At 46.6% G+C, this 14,055-nt stretch overlaps 1 protein-coding gene across 1 annotated transcript; it reads left to right on the top strand.

Annotated features, from left to right (window-relative positions):
• The first annotated feature begins 2,457 nt into the window (after positions 1-2,457).
• Positions 2,458-8,714, top strand: SNU13 (small nuclear ribonucleoprotein 13). Its single transcript, XM_030547555.1, has 3 exons — positions 2,458-2,580; positions 6,343-6,463; positions 7,680-8,714. Exons 1-3 carry the CDS (start codon positions 2,578-2,580, stop codon positions 7,940-7,942), a joined length of 387 nt encoding a protein of 128 aa, XP_030403415.1. The 5' UTR covers positions 2,458-2,577; the 3' UTR covers positions 7,943-8,714.
• Positions 8,715-14,055: the final 5,341 nt, after the last annotated feature.

Below are 14,055 nucleotides of genomic sequence, written 5' to 3'. Positions count from 1 at the left end.
TTTAAAGGGCCACGTACATCACCCTCCGCACCTTTCTTCCCATCCTGAGCCCGCCCCCGAGGGGAGCCACGGCCGGCAGGACTGGGGCCCTCGGGGCAGGACATAACCCCATGCAATGCGCTTGGTACCTGCCTGGCATCATGGGCAGCTGGGGGGGGGGGCAAGAGGGGAGGAGGAGGAGCAGGGATCTGCTGGGAAACCTAGAAGAGGAGAAGAAGAGAGTTCCTGGAGCAGCGCCACTTGGGGGGGGGCAGCCTTAGAACGGAACCCCCGCCCTTGTGGGGGAGTGAGACAGGTGAGGGAGGGAAAGCTGATGTGGGTCCAGGCGGGGTAACAAGTGGGGAAATGAGAACCCTAGGCAGGGATCCAGGTGGAAGGATCAGAAACAGTGAGGGAGAGATTAGGCAAGAGGGACAAAAGATGAGAGAGCAGGGAAATGGGTAGACAAAGACAGGGGATTCCAAATAGCAAATGGGGAAGGGGAAATAATGTGCAGAAAGGAAAGAGAAAACTGAGAGATGACAAAATAAGTGAGGCCGAAGGAGAAACCCAAGAACCTTACATTTCATTGGTTGCAACCTATGTTTTGGGGTGACATAAAAGCCACGCCAGCCTTTTCCTTCTTGTACTTGGAATGTGGGGGAGTGATCAGTCCTTGACTGAGGATACCACTGCTCTTAAAACAAGCCCTATAGTTCATGGTTATTTGGTGACCTATGTGAAATCATTTTGGGCTCAGTCCAGTTCCTACTGAGGTCTGCAACACAAAAGCCACAATTACAGCTGGTACTGATGTTCTTCCCAATACCAGCCCCTTGTTGGCAGCCTCAGAGAAGTCAAAGACTGAATTAACTATGGGGACTAAATTTCTTTTCTTACCCCTAATGATGGTCCCTTCAAGTCAGAGCTGAAACTCACAGCTGTGTGTGTTTGAGATGCCTGAACTGCTGCTGTAGTGCAGTAACTGCATTGTAGACTACCTAAGAACTATAATTACAGCAGTTTTTCCCAGCATAGATTCACTTAGAATGTTGAACGTTTAGCACTGCCACCCAGTAGCATGCACTTGTAACTCACCCTTACAGCAACATTCGGGGGCATAGAGATGCCTTTCATCCATTCTCTAGTCTGCACAGAACTGCAGAACAGATCCTGTGTTCATAGTCCCGTGTTTTGCATCAGTAAGGATGTCTTGGGAATTCATAATCCAATGCTAAATGTGTATGTGTTTTGTTTGGAGTAGGGAAGCGAACAAGGATGAATGACATTAGCAGGCACAATATTTGCTTATGTTTCTCCAAGTCCAGAAAATTAACATGATGGTTTTATTGCATTTGGAAATAGGAAAGTTTTAAAAATGAGTTAAACATTTGCATCCCTTTCTGACTAGGGAAGATGGAACAAAGAATAAAAAAAGAATGAAATATGGAAAGACAAAAGAGAACAAAGGTGGAGTTACAGCAAAAGGCATATACACCTCTATCCCAATATAACGTGCCCCAATATCACACGAATTTGGATATAACATGGTAAAGCCGCACTCCGGGGGGCGGGGTTGTGCGCTCTGGTGGATCAAAGCAAGTTTGATATAACATGGTTTCACCTATAACGCAGTAAGATTTTTTGGCTCCTGAGGACAGCATTATATCGGGGTAGAGGTATAATTGTATGCCCCTGTATATCCTGCAAATATAACATGTTATCTCTATTTCTCAGTTTTTTACATGTGGAAATCCAGGGCAATATAGATGAAGGTCAGTAACTAAGGATTAAGATAGGCAATCAGCTGATACAGAATTTAGAGCCTGGTTTTCCAAACTCTTAGAGCCTTCAACTAGAATTGTGAATTATCAGCTGTTCTGAAAAGCAGATAATTAAAGTCTAAAGCAACAGAAATTAAAATTGTAATGTACTTTTCAGACACTTGTTCATTCTCCATACCCAGGCTAGCAGGGGACTGTATCCTTCAGTATACTGTCAAAAAAGCATCCACCTCTTTCTCTGGGAGAGGATTCAGTCGTCTGAAAGATTGCACTGTTAGCAAAATATGTTGATGTCCAGCTAAAATCTCACCCTGTTACTCCAAACTGTACCCTGAATAATTTATGCGCCTTGTATAGCGTGAGTAGGTTTGTCTTTCTATTCAGAATGCATTTGAAATCAGAATTCAGCTCTGCCTCTAACCTCCAGCATAACAATCTCTATATAGAAACCCCAGGCTGAGCATGATATTGAAGACTGTTTCCGCCAAAATCCCTTTTTGCGGCAAGCAAAGCTGGTCTCTGGTTCCTGAATTGTTGCTTCTGTAATGGGACCTGATCACGCGAAGGGGGCGCAATGCACAACACAACCCACGTATATCCCGATTAGACCCGGCCGGTTTTTAAAAAGAGCAGCGCTGGCCCTTTAAGATGAGAGTCTCCGTTGGCTTCCCGCCGCCGCCGAGCCCAGCTAAACCTCATTTCCGGGCGCGACGCACGTAGAGCGTTTTAGCCTTTTTTCCTCCGTGAAGCTTTCGGGCCGAGAGGATCGCTCCGCTGCGCGCCGGGAAGAGCTTGGTTCGCCTACAGCGCAGTCATGGTGAGCAGTGCCCCGGCTGGGGCGGCTCATGTGGGCTGATGGCCGAGCACGTGGGGGCGGCCGGAACGCTGGGACACTGCGCGTTCTGCGAGCAGCGTGCGCGAGGAAGCGGAGCGCCGGGCTGGCTACCGGGAGCCCGGCCTGGGCCTGGGCACGTGGAGCACAGGCGCTGCCACGTGGGAGGGGGAAGAGGTCGCTGGGGCGCCCGTGGATCTGAACACTCGCCCAGGATTCCTACTGCCGCGCACAGGGCAGCTGGCCGGTCACAGCAACTGCGGTCATGGCCTGTGGCTTCTGTGTGGGCAACTGCTCGCCCTCCTCTGAGCGCTGTGTCCCGATCCCCATTCACTCACCGTGCTCCTCCGCCGGGTGGGGTGGGAGCTTGCGGAGACTAGCAGGGTGATAACTACCTTCCCACTCTCGGCTTGGGGGAGTACAGGGCTGGGTGGGAGCACGTGGAGGTGATGCTTTCCCCTTGTGATAGGGTATGAGAACAGTACAGAATGTTGCTGCTTATTTCACATCATGAGTTTCTGTTTATTGAATATTAATTGACCATAATACAAAGGGGTTATTTAAAGGGATAATGTACAGCAAAAATTCTTGTAGTACTAACAATATTTAGTTCTTCAACTAGATACCATTACTCCTTGTTCTGGTACCTGTGAGAACAGTCTAGATCCATCCTCTTTGGAACCCCCTTTCATGTAGTTGAAAGGAGTTATCAAATCCCCCCTCATTCTTCTCTTCTGCAGACTAAACAATCCCAGATCCATCAGCCGCTCATAAGTCATGTGTTCTAGCCCCCTAATCATTTTTGTTGCCCTTCACTGGACTCTTTCCAATTTTTTCCACATCCTTCTTGTAGTGGGGGGCCCAAAACTGGACACAGTACTGCAGATGAGGCCTCGCCAATGTCGAATAGACGGGAATGATCACGTCCCTCCATCTGCTGGCAGTGCCCCTACTTATACAGCCCAAAATGCCATTAGCTTTCTTGGCAACAAGGACACACTGTTGACTCATAGCCAGGTTCTCATCCACTGTAACCACTGGGTCCTTTTCTGCAGAACTGCTTCCTAGCCATTTGGTCCTTAGTTTGTAGCAGCGCATGGGATTCTACCATCCTAAGTGCAGGACTCTGCACTTGTCCTTGTTGAAGCTCATCAGGTTTATTTTAGCCCAATCCTCTAATTTGTCTAGGTCCCTCTGTATCCTATCCCTACCCTCCAGTGTATCCACCACTCCTCCCAGTTTAATGTCATCTGCAAACTTGCTGAGAGTTCAGTCCATGCCATCCTCCAGATCATTCACAAAGATATTGAACAAAACTAGCCCCAGGACCTACCCTTGGGGCACTCTGCTTGATACTGGCTGCTAACTAGACATGGAGCCATTGATCACTACCCGCTGAGCCCGACAATCTAGCCAGCTTTCTATCCACCTTATAGTCCAATCATCCAGCCCTTACTACTTTAACTTGCTGGCAAGAATACTGTGGGAGACTGTATCAAAAGCTTTGCTAAAGTCAAGGAATAACACATCCACTGCTTTCCCCTCATCCACAGAGCCTGTTATCTCCTCATAGAAGGCAATTAGGTTATTCAGGCATGACTTGCCCTTGGTGAATCCATGCTGACTGTTCCTGATCCTGTTTCCTCTCCTCTAAGTACTTCAGAATTGATTCCTTGAGGACCTACTCCATGATTTTTCCAGGGACTGATGTGTGGCTGACCAGTCTGTAGTTCCCCAGATCATCCTTCTTCCCTTTTTTAAAGATGGGCACTACATTAGCCTTTTTCCAGTCATCCGGGACCTCCCCTGATCTCCAGGAGTTTTCAAAGATAACAGCCAATGACTGCAGTCACATCCGCCAACTCCTTTAGCACCCTCGGATGCAGTGCATCCAGCCCCATGGATTTGTGCTCATCCAGTTTTTCTAAATAGTCCTGAACCACTTCTTTCTCCACAGAGGGCTGGTCACCTCCTTCCCATGCTGTGCTGCCCAGTGCAGTAGTCTGGGAGCTGACCTTGTTTGTGAAGACAGGCAAAAAAAGCATTGAGTACATTAGGTTTTTCCACATTCTCTGTCACTAGGTTGCCTCCCTCGTTCAGTAAGGGGCCCACACTTTCCTTGACTTTCTTCTTGTTGCTGACGTACCTGAAGAAACTCTCTTCTTGTTATTCTTAACATCTCTTGCTACCTGCAACTCCAAGTGTGATTTGGCCTTCCTGATTTCACTCCTGCATGCCTGAGCAATATTTTTATACTCTTCCCTGGTCATTTGTCCAATCTTCCACTTCTTGTAAGCTTCTTTTTTGTGTTTCAGATCAGCAGGGATTTCACTGTTAAGCCAAGCTGGTCGCCTGCCATATTTACTATTCTTTCTACACATCGGTATGATTTGTTCCTGCAGCGTCAATAAGGATTCTTTAAAATACAGTCAGCTCTCCTAGACTCCTTTCCCCCTCATGTTATTCTTCCAGGGGATCCTGCCCATCAGTTCCCTGAGGGACTCAAAGTCTGCTTTTCTGAAGTTCAGGATCTGTATATTGCTGCTCTCCTTTCTTCCTTGTGTCAGGATCCTGAATGCAACCATCTCATGGTCACTGCTTCCCAAGTTCCCATCCACTTTTACTTCCCCAACTAATTCCTCCTGGTTTGTGAGCAGCAGGTCAAGAAGAGCTCTGCCCCTAGTTGGTTCCTCCAGCACTTGCACCAGGAAGTTGTCCTCTACACTTTCTAAAAACTTCCTGGATTGTCTGTGCACTGCTATATTGCTCTCCCAGCAGGATCACACTGTCTCCTTTAAGAGGTATCCTGTTGTGCCCTTCTAAGGCATAAGAACATCTCAAAATGGAGAAGCAGAGCTGTCTCTGTCTAGACAAACCTGTGTCCTCTCCTTTCAGTTCCACGATCACCTGTCTGAATATTTATTATGTGTTTCGCTACCTATATAGTAGAGCTGACCCTGAGCAGAAGCATGTCGTTGTTACAGAAGGACCTCAGATTGTCTGTGCAGTTCTAGAACAGTTTAATTGTTAACATAAGGTTTTAGAAAAGCCTTCATTAAAACAGAAAAGAATTCTAACTCTTTCCCTATTGATGCTGTGTGTGTTTCATTTATCATGGACACAAACTAGCCTGGTTGATTTTATTTCCTGATTGTTATGCACTAGCACAAAATTGTACCAACACTGGGCAGTGAGGGGAGAAGTGTTAAGTAGAATTCCTTTTGAATTATTCTCGGAACATTCCATTTCTTAATTTTTAAAACATGCCTTTGCAAAAATAAACCTGGTGCCTGACTCTCTTTACAGGATTATTCTTAAGTTCAGATCTAAAAATGTGTGATTGCTCTCTCTTTTGGCAGATTAACATTTTATGTTAACATAGCACCTGAAATTGCAAAGGAATTACTGCTGAACTACATCTGGGCTGGAATTGACATGGTATATGTGAAACAACAGCATGTGGAGGGGAACTTTGGTTTAGAACTGAGAACAAACCTGTGTGTGTGTAACTTTGGGATGCCATGCAATCTTTAGTGTTCATGCAGAGCAGACGGGACCTCAGCGTTTCCTCTCTCATCTGCGGATACATTTTGGGTAGGTGTTTTAGAAGAGTCAGGGGCTGCGTTGATCCTGGCAGGATGTAAACCTGTGGCTCTATGGAGTTTGGATGTGTTAGACTCAGTACCTGCCTGTGAATGTTACACGGGAAGCTTTTCTCTGCTGCTTATTATTCTTGCCGTTTTCTAGACTGAGGCCGAAGTGAACCCCAAAGCTTACCCATTGGCTGATGCACAACTCACCAAAACCCTGCTGGACCTTGTACAGCAGTCCTGCAACTACAAACAGCTACGCAAGGGTGCCAATGAAGGTGAGGCTTGTTCGTTATAAGACGTGCTGTGTTTGCCGGCACTAAAGAAAGGGTTTAGTAGATTCTGAGGCCAGAAGGGATCACTGTGATGACCCAAGCCTGACTTCTGAAGCCAGAGAACTTCCCCCAGATAATTCCTAGAGCATCTAGTTTTTAACACTCGATGTTACAGATGATGATTGTCTCCAGCTGTGGAATTAGAATGTTTGGTAATTCACCCTTCCAAATCCGCATTGTTTTTGTTGTTTTTTTTTTTTCATAGGGTTTCTGGCTTGTGCAAATGTTCGGGATTTCTTTCCTTTTTATCTTACAGAATATTCTAGCAGGAACAAAACTAACCTCTTCATCAAAACTGTGCAGCTCTCACTTGCCTCTCCGTTAACTGCACAAAATAGGGTTATTGGTGTAACAGTTCCTGTGTGGTATTGTGTGTGTTGGGGAGGGATAGCAGGGGTGAGTGTTTATAGAAGATGGATGGCTGGTGAGACTAATTTGTCAGGATTACATCCTTAATATTTGTTTGTCTGTGCCCATTGCTGTGCTGCATAAGAACTGATAGTGTTTAGGACCGTGGTCCCCAAACTGGGGGCAGGGAGGGGTGGCAGGGCCCAGTCCAGCCCTGGCTCCCCTCCCGGGCATTGGCTGCAGCCCTGCTCCTTGCCATAGCTCAGACACCTGCCCCCACTCTGTCCTCGGCCCAGCTGTGACTTCACTTCTAGCCCAGGGGGCTGTGGACATATTCCGTTACTGGTAAGGCAGCATATGAGGGAGAAAGTTTGGGCACTCCTGCCTTTGGGCAAGGATACAGACAGACCGGACTCCTATGTCCTAATTATAAAAAATTTGGATCAGTTTTATCAATACAATCGCATATATTGCCTTCCTTTGCTCCCTCTCTGTCAAACAATACAAGTTTGTTTCATAGAATATGTTCCCCACAGCCTTGCCCAATCTGTATGGTTTTTTTGACACCAAATCCACCACTTTCCCAGGAGATTTTCACAAGCTCTTTGGGGCAAGACTAACTCTGTCTGGTTGTACAACACCCAGCTCAGTGGGGTCCTGGTCCTTAACTAGGGCTCCTAGTAGCATTACCATGGCATCTACCTATAACAGATTCACTGTTTACTAAATAGATTTGTGTTTCCTAATGTTCTCATGTTAATATGCTCCACACCAAGACCTCCATCTAATCCTCTTCCTTCTCTCTCTACAGCCACTAAAACACTGAACAGAGGAATAGCAGAATTCATTGTGATGGCTGCAGATGCTGAGCCCCTGGAGATCATCCTGCACCTCCCTCTCTTGTGTGAGGACAAGAACGTGCCCTATGTCTTTGTGCGCTCCAAGCAGGCCCTGGGCCGGGCATGTGGTGTCTCCCGGCCTGTCATTGCCTGCTCAATTACCATCAAGGAAGGGTCACAACTGAAGCCTCAGATTCAATCGGTCCAGCAAGCTATAGAGAGACTGTTGGTCTAAATCTGCCTAAAACCCAATAGCTGAAATCCATAATTTAAAAAAAAAAAAAAAAAAAATCCGAGTTGGGGAGGGAATTAATGATAGTTAGACAATACAATGATTTGATACCAAACCCTTGTTTCAAAATGCAAGGTGTTTGTTTTACAGTGGCTTGCTCCTATTATATATTTCAACTCTCCACTGTGAGTCAGTCTAGATTTTTTTTCTCCTCCCTCTCTCCCTTGCTGGCCTTTCAGAAGACACTCTTGCAGTACTAGTTCTCAAAACTCTGTTGCTTAACAGAATGAGAGTAGCTCCTCCTGTGTGATATATGCAAAATAACATATTGCCCTGCTTTAGGGCATGATTAAGCTATACTCTCTTTTTCTCCCCCAATAATGGATTAGGTTCCTTCGTTTTGCAGCAACTTCTTCTGTGATCAGTTTGACCTGTAACAGACAGGAATCATTTAATGTGTGTGTTCTAGGTGGTTTGGTCCAATGAAGAAAATGAAGGTGGATCTGCAGTGTAATGGTGTATATTCAGTAATTGCTGCTCTAAGGGAGAGGCAAATAATAGAGGAGAAGGGGGGAAATAAAGACAGTGGCAGCTATGTAGTGTAGGATACAGGCCAAGACCACGTCAGCAGATACGGTGAAACTGGACAAGAGGCCACTCTATGAGAGGTGTAGAGGGAGGAGAAATCCTACTATAGTGATATGGGTGATAGTTCTAACCTTACTTGTCTTTTTTAAACTGGTATTTTTTTTAAATAAATCCATATATTCCCAGATTTGTCAGCTTGTGTACATGACTTTTCTCTCAGCTTGTCTTGGATAGGAATGTGCTGCTAACTGCCTTTAACTAGTTAACATGAATTGGAGACCACGCCAGGGCTAATGCTGTGCATTATAATGCAGCATATTAGAGCTGCCTCCTATAATTTTGTTTAGTATTGATGCATCTGCCTGCAGCATTGCTGTGATCTACTAAAAGCTGGTTCTCAAGGGTGTTTAAACCCCTTCCCCCCCCCTCAAAAAAAACCCACCAAAACAAAACCCCACACACCAGGGAAGAAAATAAATTTGCTTCTACTTGGTAGGAAGTAGCTTATCAAGGCCTGGATGTGGTGAAGGAGAAATAAGGATAGCAAGGAACAGTGTAAGTATTCAGACTCTTCCCAAAGGTGTATTGTGACTGTCAGTAAAGGCCTATATTTAGAACTGAACAGGAAAACAGAAAAAGTCTATTTTCACTTTAAAGGTGAAATGAGGCTTGTGTAATAGACACCCTTGAACTTCTCCATAGCCTTGCCTTGTTGGAATGTGGTTTTTTAGGTCCAAGAGCTAGTGGCCAATTTTGCCTACCACCCACACCAGCTTTTTTTATTATATTATTATTTTTAAATTGTTAATCTTGCTTCTGTTGTGTCCAAGAGTTAAGATAGGTACCACCCTTACAACATGGTATTAACTGCAGTCCTGGAACTGGCATTACCACTGGCAGGGGAGTGAGGGAAGTGCACGTGAACAGATTTTCCATTGGCTGGGCTGGGTTCTGCAAGCTTGAATTCTAATACTAATCTAAATGCACTCTGGTTGTGTTAACTGTTAGGTGTAGCTGTACCAAATGGTAGGATCAGTTGGAGCAGGTAGGAAGGGCTCTTGCTATAATACAGAGATGCACATGTATGTTGAGGGATTAGTATACCCTGTTTCAGCATTGAGTTCTGGAGGCTGTCTGAGGTATACCAGGCTGTCTTCTAGTCTGTATAGGTTTTTATACCACACTCAGTAGTATCTCTTGGCACCTTCTAATAGTGTATTAAATAACATAACTGCATTATGTTCTCCCATCCTCTTTCCCACAAGGGGAAGCATAGGCATTGGAGTGTCTTTGGTAAGGTGGGTGTTGGTTTGTGTATAGTGGAGAAAGCAAGGTCAAAGAAATGCCTTACACTTGGAACAGAAAGTGGCGGCTTGTGATTGTTCCTGGGGAGTGTTGGTTCCATAGTCTCTGACCTCCTCTGAAACAAGTTCTGTCTCAACAATAAAAGTAAAGCTTATCTGTGGTGTAAAGTTCTCCTGTGTGAGAGGAGCAAAGCAGCCAATCACATTTTGTCCTGGAAATTTAGATAGTCTTTATCTTCAAAGTACTCAAGGGCCCGGACCCAGGAGACTAAGACCTTGATTCAGTAGGAAGCTAGTGTAGAGAGCAGAGGACAGGGGTGTGCTCACAGTTGCATGTATTGCTGAGATGTGCTGCAGTGTTTTGTGCTAGATGGCGTTTCCTAAGTGCTGCCTCCGTATATCTCATTGCTGTAGTTCAGCTGAGAGGTGACAAAGGCATGAATACCTAAGTTCAGGTCTTTGATGGTAGAAAGCATCAGTCATGGCCATTCTGATAGGAGAGCCCAGGATCAGTAAGGAATCCAAGAGTAGTCCTGTAGAGTAAGCTACGCTGACCAGGTGTTTTTCTTGCAGTGTAGGAACACTACCTCATAGCATCAAGCTTTCTCCCATCAACATTGCTGCATTTACACTGTTGTGATTGTCACATCCTGACCACCTTAGCTATGTTGACCAGGCCTCAGAGAGCAAATGTCTTTTTTTTTATGACAACCTCACTGTAAATGTGGCAGTATTGATACCTACAGTTAATCAGGGATGTGTTACTATACTACTGGAAAAAAACCTTCTGTGGCTGTAGGAAATGTCTGTGCTACAGTGGCATAGCTATTATGCCACAGCTGTGCCACTGTAGCTCCAATAGCAAGGGTGGGCAAACTACAGCCTGGGGTCCTCATCTGGTCCTCAAGCTCCCTCTGAGGAGTAGGGTCTGGGCCTTGCCCTACTACACACAGCTCCTGGAAGCAGTGGCATGTCCCCCCTGCTCTGGCTCCCATGCATAGGGGCAGTCAGGGGCTTCTGCATGCTGCTCCAGCCTCAAGCCCCACCCCCCACAATCCTATTGGTTGGGAACCACAACCAATGGGAGCTGCAGGGGTGGTGCCTAGAGATATGCCAGTGCACAGAGCTGCCTGGCTGTGCCACCATGTAGGAGCTGGAGGGGGGACATGCTGCTGCTTCTGGGAGCTGCTTGAGGTAAGCCCTGCCCAGAGCCTGCACCTCTGTGCCCCCCCCATGCCCTAACCCTGATTTCCTGCCCCCGCCCCCCAGCTCTCCAAACCCTTGGTCCCAGCCTGGAGCACCCTCCTGCACTCTGAACCCCTCATCCTCAGCCCCACCCCAGAGCCCATACCCCCAGCTGGAGCCCACACCCCCAATTTTGTGAGCATTCATGGCCTGCCCTATAATTTCCATACTCAGACCCTGAGGCCAAAAAGTTTACCCACCCCCATCCTATAGTATAGACAAACTTGATGTAAGAGATTGTAGGAAAGTTTTTTTTTTTTTTTTGACAACCCAGCCCCTCAAATGAGATTTTCAGAAACAGTTTGAATGATCCCTTACACCACTAAAGGTCAGCAGGTGGGGAGAACTGCCCCCACAACAGCCTAAAGGGGCAGAGTCCCTTCCCTGTTCCATAATTATAAAATCAAATTTATAAGCAGTTCATGGGAGGGGCTGTGTATCAGAACACCTTGACACTGATGTGCTTCTACAGTCCTGTTTACTTACTGGAGCCTTTCATGTTCCTTCTATTTGATTAATACTTATTTTTGTAATATTTCTAAAGTAAAATGGGAGTCTGCATGTGGATTTTAGAGTACCTCAATCTCTCTCAAACCAGATATTTTGGGCTCTGGACAAAATTATCCAAAAGAGCCATATAAGGAACACCAGTCTCTGAAAACTGCCATGAGTAGGGCTCAAATTTACACTGAGGGTGGTTATATTCAATGACCACGCATGTCACCTTGAGTCATCCAGGTACCATGACAAGAGATTGCAGACAAGCCCTCTGGCTGTTAGCAAAACCCTACTCTAGCTGCATGCATGTTTCATTGGCTTTGGTTCAAGCTGATGATGCACTTGGAATTGTAAGCTTGCCAGAGGTGAGATTGATCTCAGCTGCTTGGGATTTGCCTGAGCCCCAGCTGTACACAAGAACACATTAAGAGCCATTGGCTGATTTTTAGGGAGACTGGATGTGAGGCTCAAATAATCCCAAATTTGGACCACTAACCCTATCCCACACCACTATAAGGCAATCTGCATTACCAGGGGGATTTTAGAGCCCTTTGAATAGTTTCTTTTAAACAGTAAACCTTTCAACCTTAACTACAGTAGAGCTGTCATTTCCTTATAAGGGAGTTTATCTCAACTATGATGGCTTAATCTATTCAAAGCTACCACTCTGTAAAGGGCCTGGACACTTCACAGGATGCCAAGACAGTTGTCTCCTTTAACACACTGCACAAGAGCACCGGGAATAAAGGATTCTTGAATGGAGAGTTTGCTTGTTAAAGTGAGCAGAGGCAATTAAACTAACCCAATTTTCACTAAATTTTTATATAATGAAAGAATCTGTTAAAAACAGAACTGAGGAAAGGCTGAAAGCAGAGTAGACCATAAACTCTACTTGAGTGCTGTGAAGATGTAACTTACCTAATCAGCACCTCCATACTAGAGCAGGGGTGGGTGAACTTTTTGGCCTGAGGGCCGCATCTGGGTACGGAAATTGTATGGCAGGCCATGAATGCTCACAAAATTGGAGGTTGGAGTGTAGGAAGGGGTGAGGGCTCCAGCTAGGGGTGAGGCAATAAATGAGGAGTTCGAGAAGGGGAGCGGATCTGGGCTGGGTCAGGGTTGGGATGCAGGGGGGGCTCCAGGGTGGGGCTAGGAATGAGTTTGGGGTGCAGGAGGGTGCTCTGGGCTTGGACTGAGGAGGGCAAGAAAGGGATCAGAGCTAGGGCAGGGGGTTGAGGTGCAGGAGGGAGGTCAGGAGTGCAGGCTCTGGGTGGCACTTCCCTCAAGCAGCTCCCAGAAGCAGTGGCATATCCTCCCTCTGGCTCCTAGGCAGAGGGATGGCCAGGCAACTCTGCATGCTGCCCTATCCGCAGGCATCACCCCTGCAGTTCCTATTGGTCACATTTCCCAGCCAATGGAGCTGTGGGGATGGTACTTGGGACCAGGGCAGTGTGTAGCCCCCTGGCTGCCCCTATGCATAGGAGCCAGAGGGAGGCAAGCTCCAGACCCCACTCCCCAACAGGAGTTCAAGGGCCAGATGCAGCTCCTGGACCAGAGTTTGCCCACTCCTGTACTAGAAAGTACACCAGAAAACCCTTTGAGATATGTACATATTAATTACAAAGTAAGGATGTGATAGCATCAGAATCTCTTTCCAGAATTGTAGACTGCTAACCTTCAAGTCAGAGCTCACTAGGAAAAGGGTCCAGAGCAATTTTTCCCCCTGACATCACTATTATGTGGTGTGGAGGCCCATACTACACCATAAAACATCACCCCCTTTTGCCTACAACAGCTTAGTCCTGCTTCTGGGCCAAGCTCATGCACCTGTTATACATGGAGAAAGGGATACACCACAGGATGGGAACAGGGTTGGAAATGTAGTTACACTTCAGTTAGCAACACTGTCTTCTAGAACAAGACCTGGTTCTTAACTATATATAAAGGGTGTAGTCACTAGTCTGACACTTTCTAGTGCTGGTAGTTTAAACACATTTACATGTCATAGGTCCCACTTTGATACAAAAATCAATGGAAGTAATGAAGAGGAACCACCCCAACATGCCCTTTTTCAAGGTATAGCTCACACCTCATCTGACTCACCCTCCTTTGAGAGTGGAAAAGCAGTGTCTGGGTTACAGCCTAATGCAGCATTTTTCAATCTGTGGGTCATGGCCCAGCATGTAAGGCGCTGGGTTGCCTTGCTCTGGTCAGCACCGCCAACCAGAACATTAAAAGTCCTGTCAGCACTGCTGCCCAGCTAAGGCAAACTAGTGCCTACCTTTTCCGACAGTGCGCTGTGCCCCAGAAATGGCCAGCTGCTTGCATGCCTCTTCCTAGGAACAAGACCTGCTGCTGGCTGCTTCCAGGACACAGCACGGTCTGCAGTGCACCCTGGCTGTGCCACTTGCGGTAAATCCATGCCTGCACCCCAATCCCCTGCCCCAGGCTTGAGCCCCCCAACCCAGAGCCCCTCCTGCA

The sequence above is a fragment of the Gopherus evgoodei genome, chromosome 1 (assembly GCF_007399415.2).
Source record: "Gopherus evgoodei ecotype Sinaloan lineage chromosome 1, rGopEvg1_v1.p, whole genome shotgun sequence".
Classification (NCBI taxonomy): Eukaryota; Metazoa; Chordata; order Testudines; family Testudinidae; genus Gopherus; species Gopherus evgoodei.
This window is presented reverse-complemented; position numbering and strand designations above follow the sequence as displayed.